Source organism: Sinocyclocheilus anshuiensis, unplaced genomic scaffold, assembly GCF_001515605.1.
Source record: "Sinocyclocheilus anshuiensis isolate Anshui unplaced genomic scaffold, SAMN03320099.WGS_v1.1 scaffold2181, whole genome shotgun sequence".
In the NCBI taxonomy this organism is placed as follows: Eukaryota; Metazoa; Chordata; class Actinopteri; order Cypriniformes; family Cyprinidae; genus Sinocyclocheilus; species Sinocyclocheilus anshuiensis.
Window position 1 is genome coordinate 350053 of NW_015552262.1, and position 10446 is coordinate 360498.

At 36.0% G+C, this 10446-nt stretch overlaps 1 protein-coding gene across 1 annotated transcript; it reads right to left on the reverse strand.

The window, feature by feature from the left end:
- Nucleotides 1–1176: 1176 nt before the first annotated feature.
- Nucleotides 1177–3962, reverse strand: neurod6b (neuronal differentiation 6b). The gene is made up of 2 exons (XM_016453744.1): nucleotides 3851–3962; nucleotides 1177–2708 (listed from the first exon to the last, which is right to left on the reverse strand). Exon 2 carries the CDS (start codon nucleotides 2701–2703, stop codon nucleotides 1750–1752), a length of 954 nt encoding a protein of 317 aa, XP_016309230.1. The 5' UTR covers nucleotides 2704–2708; nucleotides 3851–3962; the 3' UTR covers nucleotides 1177–1749.
- Between the last annotated feature and the right edge of the window lie 6484 nt (nucleotides 3963–10446).

The following is a 10446-nucleotide window of genomic DNA, read 5'->3' on the forward strand; positions in this document are numbered from 1 at the left end:
GACAACTGCTGAGTTTCAGATGAATGGGGTTTTAAATTAGATGTTTTTAATGTGAAAAAAATAATAAATATTTGCAATTCCTATTTTATCTATGAAATATTTTAATTGTCGGATACGTAGCTGCCGATTTGTGTGGCGTTTACTGACAGTCGGACAAACTCTGGATAAAGTCAGTTCTGACCGAACTCAGCTATTCGTTTGACTCTCAAAAACTTCGCTTTAATCATTTATTATTATTATTATTATTATTAAGAAGAAGAAGAAGAAGAAAATCACAGAATCACTCAGGTCTTGTTTCCTTGATGGAAATGAGTCTATTCGTTTTACAATCTGAGACGCAAATTTGGAATATATGTATTTAATAAAACCATATAATAAGCGTTAAATTAATACTCTAATAAAATATAAAACTGTTATTTAAATTAGAAATCAATATATTTCAACTGTCATCTCCGAGACGTGTTATCTGACATCTGAAAGTATACCTTGTTGATCTGAAAAGAAAAAAAAGAAAAAAACTATAAACAACTGTAAATCAGTCAATTCGTTAGATGTTTTATTTCATAATAATAATAATAATAATAATAATTGTAGAAATTGCATTAAAGTCCGTTATTTGGATAACAAAAACATTATTAACAATCTTGTAAAAGGTCAATAAATTCAACATGTTCACGCCGAAACCCCAATGGAGCACTTATATCCAAATATGAATAAACATAAGGTCAAATACAAACAACTGCTAATTGAATATTTATCATTTCAAGTCTTTTGCTGAATCCCCACAAAATCATTTCGAACCATGTTAGTGTATTTCGATCAGATTGTCAGCTGTCAGACTCATTCGCTGTCACATGGCAATTTTTAAGAGTAAGCCATTTTTAGAGACAAGATTTATGGTTTTAAAAGATTTTACATTTATTTCATGTTATTAAATAACCTCAGTCATCAGATACGAATCTGATAGCTTCATAATAAATAATACATTTCCTTTTTTAAGACGTAGAAGTCGAGATTAAAGTCTGAAGCCATAACATTTTATTCACTAATAATAGCCTACGTTAATGTCTAGTATTGTTCAAATATTAATTATATTAACGTTCATCTTTCAGGTTACTTCCTCAAGAAAGAGCATGAACACAGTTGATCACATTCAAGATTTATTTCGACAAGCTGATCGAAGTGAGCTCAAGTTCACACCATTCACAAGACCCGACGCTCCTCAGAGAACAAACTAAATAAATAGGGGGGGAAAACATTTTACATAGCAAAATCACAATAGCTTCCTTCATTGATGACATTACGCGGAATCAGTCAGAATAGTAAGACACAGAAGTCTAACGAATAGTAAAATTCACACAATAAGGCTATTTACATGTTTGCACGGTAATATATTTGTCATACTGCGTTGCATAGTTCCATTATTGCTGTCGTGATTTTGTGTTTCATGTAACACTCGAATAAATCCATCTGCACAGGATATGAGACAAGTAGGCTATTGTTGTTTGAAAAGCTTAACATTTTATTTCCATCTTCTTTTGATTCATTGATTGTAACAGGCCACCCACAGCCCGCGTCAATGCACGAGCAACAACCTATGCAGTCTGAAATAAATAGAATTGATTTGACAGTAGGCTATTTTCAAACATCGTATGAAGAAATCAAACGAAAACAAAGCAAAACAATCGGCAACAAGCACTAATTAATGAACAGATTAGTGTAGCTGGCATCCAACCCCTATGCTCACTTTTAATTATGGAAACCCGTATTTAATTCGTCCTGGCTCTGGAACGATTGGCTGCGGGGATGTAAGTCGTAAGGAAAATGGCTGTCTGGGGAAACGCGGTACATGGAACCCCGGCCGGGAACGTTACAGTATCTCATCCCGTAATGGCAGTTCTTACTGTACTCGACTTGGTCCTCGTGTTTTTTAAGCGAGAAAATCCCGTTGTAATTAATTGGGGGACTCATTTGGCCGTCAATATGAGGGCTGCTGCTCTCTGGAGAGGCGCTGTCGTAGTAGGACTCATAGGACGCGTAATAGTTGTACGGCCGGAACGGCTTGACGCCGTCCCGGGTCCCAGAGCTGAGGCCGGTGGGCGTGGCCATCTCAGCGTTCGGATACGGGTACACAGAATCGTACTGAGGCCTGCCAGAGAACGACACGTCCCCGTTGTGATCTGTAAGGAAATTTCTGGCGTTGAGCTGCAGGCAACCCGCAACCAAGTTAGTGGTGGGCTGTGACAAGCCCTTACACAGGGTCTGCACGAACCCCAGCAGCTCGGGTTTTTTCCCCGCGCTCAGAGTCTCAGATAGAGCCCATATGTAATTCTTGGCCAGCCTCAACGTCTCGATCTTGGAGAGTTTTTGCGTTTTGGAGTAGCACGGCACGACTTTGCGCAGGCTCTCGAGCGCGTCGTTGAGGCCGTGCATACGGCTGCGCTCGCGCGCGTTCGCTTCATTCCGGCGCATTTTGACACGGTCGCCGCGTCCTTCGGAGAATTTCTTTTTACGCTGACCTTTCTTCTTCAGGAGACCGTTCTCGTCCTCGTCTCTCTCCTCCTCTTCCCTTTCCGTGTTGTCGTCCTCTGTCTCCTTGAGCTCGGCGCTACTGAGTGTCCGGGCGTCTTCTTGACGGGTGAATGTGGCACCAAACTGAGACTCGCGCATCATGTCTGGGTCTTCAAATGGTATGGTTAGCATCGTCCCTGCATAACGACAAAAATTAACAACAAAATAAAGCAGTCATGACGTCAATTCCCGGGAAGCCTAATTGACCATGGGTTACATAACGTTTTTTTTTTTAAATAGGGGCTTTGCATTTATGACTAAAGAAAGTCTGTGATTAGCATTACTTGAAGAAACTTTAACGTTTTGCTCCACAATATTAATGTGACACTTTATCTGCTATTGTTTTGTTTTTTATCTTAAGTTAAGAAATTCATAAAACCAAAACGAGACTGTTGGTCTGACCTGCATATAAAATGCTTCAAAATATGTTCCAAACTTTAATATTTATCTGTAACAAATCAGTTTACAAATCTACAATGTATCCTTAACTGTGTAAATAAGTTGCAAGTAAAAAGAGGGCCATTTTTACAAATCTATCCCACTATATTGTGCATTAATGTGGTAAAATATCATCCCAAAAATATGCTTTTAAACATTGTAATTTAACATGGTAAACATTTTCATTCAAAACCGATAAATAAAAGTTAACAAATGCAGAAAAACTGTAAAAAAAAAAAAAACATAGAACGTGTTCGTCATTGAAATCTAGGCCTACGTGCTGTTTATTTTACATCTTTGATGGTTTCTAATACACCTACATTGGAAAATATTACCCGTCTGGTCATATATGATGGTTCTAGTTTTTATTTTTAATCATACACATAAATCTTATGTGGATGTTATATACCAAATTAAACGAGAACCTGCTGATTCAGATGACACGTTTTGTAATTTTAACATCAATTAGCGTGATCACATATCTAATTCCCAAATGTGAAATTGTATAAATCGACTCAAAATTCGTTTTTGTTAAGTAAATGCATTTTACACAACGATTTACAGTTTCTATTGTCATCTCAGGAGGGTGGTGGTCATGTATACTGATTTCAGTCCTGTAGCTCATTTCTAATTGGTTAGAGTGGCGATGTTATTTCCACAGACTAACAGCAATTATAAAATAGCAACGATCCTGGGTGAACTTAAAACCATGGCAATGCTTGTAAGGTAGAAAAGACTGGAGATATGCGCGTTACTGTTTATAACAATAAACACAACAACAACAACAACACATGCATGCCAAAACGGATGCTCTACAGCAGACTGGGTTTCCATGGCTCACCTGTTTCTTTCAGTGTTCAGATCGCATGTTCGGATTCCTCGCGACGTGCAGAGCTGCCTCCCATGTGCTTAATGTGAAGCTGTAAGAATTCCTTTAATCTCCCTCTCCCTCTCTCTCTCTTTCACAGAGAAATGACACCCATGCCAGGCACCAGAGCTGGTACCCATGCCATCTGCCACTGACGTTTGGTTGGTCACGTGACGCAGTCTCTGGGGACCTTCATTCGGCTCTCATCATCTGGTGCGCGCGGTAATGGGCACCGGGAGGCTCTCATTTACCGTCAAAAAACTCCGAGTTAAAAAAAAGAGAGATTAATGCAAGTTCTGCTGCGGCAATACCAGTGTAGAGACGACTAGATGATTTAGACTTTAAAGTGAATCGTGTATTTCATTATAGGGTGACGGATGCTGCAGGCAAGAGCAAATCAGTTCACGAATGCGTGTTATAGAGTCGCCTGATGGATAATAAATGCGAAGATATTACATCAAATCTCTGCTCTTACATATGAATAATATTGCCTGCGTGCATATACATTTTGAGGAACATTCAGTTGGTAAACAGAGCAAAGAATTAATTCATTGCTATAGTGCTGTCGTGATGTACTGTATGGTATACATTCAGTCAACCTCTAACTTTACAGTGATGGTAGGCTACTAGGTAATTATGATATTTAGATATTTACAGGAGAACGGGGCTAGTTGTCACAGTGGCTATATTGCAGGAATGTTTTGAGTAAAGACCAATTAGGATTATTTATGTAAATTCTGTACTCCAAATTAAGATTTTTGCTATATTTATTGGGTGAGCAAATGAACACAATAAAACTGCACTGAGAGACTAAACTGCACTAAATTAAATTAAATTATGATAATTACATTAAATTATGTTCTCAGTACAAGTGTTTTTGCTGGGGCAAGTTGTCACGTTTGTTTTAAATGGTACAAATTTATTGGCCAAAAATATGGTTTCAAACAGTATGTTTTTATTTGAATATTTATTTTTATTTTTTTTATGTTGCTGTTGACTTTTTTTTGCTAATGTATTGTTTTGTCTTTCAGAATTGTTTTTCTGTTTTAAATGTTATAAATTCAGTACACAGCTTTTTTGGTTTGGTTTTAATCTGGGTCAGATTGGGGCAAATGTGTTTTAAATGTTATAAATTAATTGGACAAAAATGATGGTTTCATACAATATGTTTTTTTTTTTTGTTTTTTTTTTTCTCTTTTTTTATTTATTAAAAAATGTTACCTTTGGCTTTTTTTATTTTAATTTAATATATATGACTAATATAATATATTGTTTTGTCTCTTATAGTTGTTTTACTGTTTTAGATGTTAGAAATTCTGTATGAAAATATTATTATTAACAAAAGAATGGTTTCATACAGTATATATATTTATATATATTTTTAAATTATTTTTTAAGTGTTTCTTTTACATTTTTGCTCTTTAATTATTTTAAATTTTGTTAATTTTTTGAGAAGCATAATAGGAAAACAGTGTGTGACAACATGCCCCACTATTGGGCCAATTCAGAAAACTGTATATTTTTGTTATTATTATTAATTAATAATATAGTGGAAATGTCCAATACACTTCTTGTAGCTTTTGTAGAAGTTTTTTTTTTTAATTTGACCTTCAAAAAAAAAAAAAAAAAAAAAAAAACCTTCCTAAGATATTAATTACTGAAAGTCCTATTCTGTGATTCCGAATGATTAACCCCCAACATCCCAACATGGTACCATGGTTATGTTAGTGTTAGACATTGTTGTGTTAAGTGCTACTGTAGTTTAGGCCCATAGTGTATGACAACTATGAATCTCTGTAGTGCAGTCTTGCGAGAAGACTGTTAGAAGTGCAGCTGTTTAGTTTACGCTTCATCGTCCTTAAATCATATAGCAGACAAACTACTACTTTTCCAGTAAATATTTCTCTGTGCAGCAGAGGGCAGTCCCCAAAACGCCAACATTTGGACACACACACACACACAGCCCCCCAAAGCGCCTCAGCTGGCATTCTGCACGTTCTGGTCCAGTTCACACCAGCATCTGATGAGTCAAACTCCTCATTTCAGACTAATCAGTTGACTGCACTAATTGCAAATGCAAATATGCAAATTTAAATTAATTAATTACTCCACTAATTAGTTCTCTGGTCTTTTGAGGTAATAAATCATTGTGTAGTTGAAAGAAAGAGATGGAGAGAGGAAAGGGAAATGCATTTATCTGCCACCTAATACTCTTATAATGATTCACACACACTCAACATGAGTCCAGTTACACGCCGAGGTGAAAGTTGGGAAGAATTCCAACAGGAATGATTTTCGGATATGTTTTTTTGTTTTTTTATCAGATAAGAATAACTTAATAATAACAAAAACCCAGCAAACAAAAAAATGTTCTAAGAATGTTTAAGTTATGAAAACATTATTTCTGCATGTTCTCAAAATGGCCAATTTTAAAAAAAAAGTTTAAAACACTTTTTTTTTCTTTTTTCTGAAGGATCATGTGACTTGAAGACTGGAGTAATTATGCTGAAAATTCAGCTCTGATCACAGGAATAAATTACATTTTGAAATAAAATTCAAATAGAAAACGCTGATTTTGAATTATAATAATATTTCACAATATTACTGTATTTTTAATCAAAAAAATGCAGCCTTGGTGAGCAGAAGAGGCTTCTTTCAAACATTTAAAAAAAAAAAACTTTTGAACTGTAGTGTATCAAAGTACTATGGTATTCCATCTGATTCAATCTCTCTACCCTGGTACCACCCAGTATTTGTCCTCAGGTTTTTAGCAGCTATATCATAGTGTGCCATGAGGCGGATGGCAAACCTGGATGGTGCTTTGCTATTCTTCCACCTGTAAATGAGGCTTTTTGTTGCCACAGCGATGACAGCTCGTGCTCGTCAGCTGTTTTAATTATCACATTATCAGCGTTTAAAGGCAGTGTGACGAGCCGAGTTGCTAATGAAGGCGCTGGAACTCTCGCAATGAGACAGAGATGAGACAAACCGCCTGCCAATATCACAGGTGACACTCCGACTGCTGGTCCGTTCCGAAGCTGCCAGTGGCACAGACAATCTATACAGGCAGAAAAAAGAAGGATGTGTCAAAGAAAGATGCGTGTGCCATACCTCTTTGAGTAAACCGCTTAAAAATATAGCCTTTTCTCCATGCAGATGTTTCTTGCAGTGGCATTAACTAACACCTTCACTGACAGCGTTGTGTGGTGCACCCTCGCCTCACTTTTCATGATCACACCTTTACTGTGTCACAAAATGCAAAAAGCACCCTGATTTCCACCACACATACACACACGATCAATCAAAACACCACGTTACATTCACATCATAACAGGTGCATCTGCTGGATTTCCTGTCGAAGGTGTTTTAAGTCTTTCCTTCAGGTTCATTGACTTATCAATGAGACATCACTAAGAAAGAACATTTGTGGAATTTTTAAATCTTTTTTTTAATTCTCATTATTAATAGATTTCACATCCTCACACTGTTCTTTGTTTCAATTGGAATTTCTTATTTAATTCCTGGGATTCCCTCTGAATTATTACAGATGTACTTTAAGGAGTAATACTTATTCTATCAAGGTCTAATAATTAACACTTATGTTATTTATTACCCTATTGTGGTTTCAAACCCATACGGCAGGAAAAACAGGACTGTACATAAAAAAAATTAAAAATCACAAAGTACCATAAAAGTATGATATCAGTCTTAAAGTCTTATAATCTACTGTATAGCTTTGAGTGAGTAATAGACCAAAATTTAAAGGTGAAGTGTGTTGGATAGTATTTTATTTATACTATAATAGTACTTACTAATATTTTGAATTACTTTTTCATATATTTCTATTTAGTTTTAATGTATTTTTGTGTAGTTTTAGTAATTTTAGTAACTTCCAATGATTTATTTTAGTTAGCTGCAAGGCAACGTTTCAAATTTAAATTTTTTTCAAAGGTTTTGGAATCTGTTAACTTAGTATCTATTGTATGCTGTTGTAGTATTTATTAATATTTTGAATTAGCTTTTATCTGTATACTTTCTCTTTTTAATGTTAAAGTAACTTGTTATGTGATTGTCATTTCTTATTATTATTTAGATTTTCTACTTCACTTTAAAGGGGTCATATGATGTTGCTAAAAGAACATTATTTTGTGTATTTGGTGTAATGAAATGTGTTTATGCGGTTTAAGGTTCAAAAAACATTATTTTCCACATAATGTACATTATTGTTTCTCCTCTATGTCCCGCCTTTCTGAAACGTGTCGATTTTTTTGGGTTGAACTGTTCCGGAACTGTTCTTTTGGAAGGCCAAATAAAGTAGTTTTGCTTTCACAATGAAACACACAGCATCTTCACGACATGGCAGCGGCAGCAACAATACTACAGCAAGAATCAAAGTTATGCCTTCTTTCTTTACGTGAAAATTTGTGTGGTGTTATGCAAATCTTCCCACACAGTGCTAATGTATTTTAATGTATTTTTTAGTATTTTCTTTAATTTAAGGTTTATTTTAATTAATGAAACCATTTTTTAATAGTTTTATTTTTAGTTAACAGTTAAGCTGGTTGGAAAACTGAATTGCAGAAATTATGACTGTTTTACAACAGGTTTCCCAGATCCATGACTCATATGGACTACTTTTACTCAAATTTCTGATTTATATTTACTTTTAGATATTTTTAATTAACGAAAATCAGTTTAATAGTTTTAGTTTTAGCTAACAATAACAACATGGTTGGAAAATGGAATTGCAAAAATGTTGACTGTTTTTAAACTGTTTTCCCAGATTCCATTGATTCACTTTTATGGTACGTTTTCTGTCATTTTATGTTCTTTTGTCCTCAATTGCCCTTTTAACATTCTTCAACAAATGTTGAAATTAAGTCATATTTTATTTCAGTTAAAGTTTTTTTTTTTTTTCGTAAGAATAATAGTAGTCCAAGGCACTCGAATCTTATTCAAAAAGTTTTAAAAAGCCTTTATTTTAACATGGCTATAAGTTTTGAAAAACAGGTGACAAGTGCACACCTATGCGTTGCGGCTATTTTGCCTTCGTCAAAACATTTTTTTTTTTTAAGTTTAGTTTAAGTTAACTAACTGTTTGGAATGACATGAGGTTGAGTAAACAATGACAATTTTCATTTTCATTTTTGAGTGAACTAAACCCTTCTATAGGTTTGCACAAGAACAAAAATGTGATTTCTTCAGTAAGATTATCAAAAGGGCTACTATGTTTTCTGTAGGAGCTGTAAGGGAATAATCTTACATTATCAAAAGTGGAGATAAAGTGGTGAAATGATCAGACTGATGGTCTGACGGCAGTAGAGGACAGGCGTGCACACACACACACACACACACACAGAGACGTGCAGGTTGGCTGGCCACTGTTATTCTGCCGTGATTAGAGGACTTTGGGTCTCAGAACCACCATCTACAGCTGTGCTGTTTCTACCAATTACATGGCCCATATGCCAGCAGCCCACTCTACCCAGGTGGAGGTAAAGGTGTGAGTCGAACTCAACGATGGTCACACACAAACAAACACACACATACGTGGAGGTGTCTTATTTCCTGAAAGACATGCACGAACGCTTAGGGTGTTAAGTATAGAACGGTTGATCGTTTATGTGTGTCTTTCACTTAAGCAGAAGTTTCTCCTAGCGAGAAGTTTGTCGCTACATTCTGTTTTAAACAAGCGTTGCTATGAGAAGTGAAATATTTAAAATATTCAGTGGGGCCTAAAACATGAAAACACAGATGGAGAAAACCAATACTAATTAACATGAAATCATGAATAATTTATTTGTTTTTAAAATGTAGAATGTAAATATATTGGAGAGGTGAAAGGGATTCATATGTTCTGCTGCAGGGCAAATATCACATGTTAACAAGAACTAAAGAATCAGAATAACAGGAGAAATGTGGCATCAGTGTTTGAAATAAAGGAGAAACATCTGCTTCTTTTCATTTTAAAGGGGTCATATGATGCGATTTCAATTCTTCCTTTCTCTTTGGAGAGTTACAAGCTCTTGGTGCATAAAGAAGATCTGTAAAGTTGCAAAGACTAAAGTCTCAAATCCAAAGAGATATTCTTTATAAAAGTTAAGAGTCAACCACGCCTACCTAAAACGCCTCGTTCTAACACGCCCCCACATGTCTACGTCACTATGTGGGAAGATTTGCATAACGCCACCCAAATGTGCACGCAAAGAAAGAAGGCGTAACTTTTATTCTCGCTGTAGTATTGTTGTTGCCGCCGCTGCCATGTCGTGACGGCGCTGTGTGTTTCGTTGTGAAAGCGAAACTACTTTGTTTGGTCTTCCAAAAGAGGACGATATCGCTTCGTCATGCCTGGAGCTGATCCGTGCTGGTCGCTGAGGAAATACTTCAACTTTGCGCTGTCGATCTCCGGACCGGCTTTCACCGTGGACGAAGCGGAGTCCAGCCCGCGGTCGTTACATGTGGTTGCTGCAGGCATCACAATATGGTAAGGGATGTAACATTTCCGTCACACGCTTGAGGAATTCGGCCAATCACAACGCACTGGATAGCTGGCCAATCACAGCACACCT

Bases quoted from the DNA above. Each gene is read 5' to 3' on its own strand.
- neurod6b (XM_016453744.1), bottom strand. From the start codon at position 2,703: ATGCTAACCATACCATTTGAAGACCCAGACATGATGCGCGAGTCTCAG.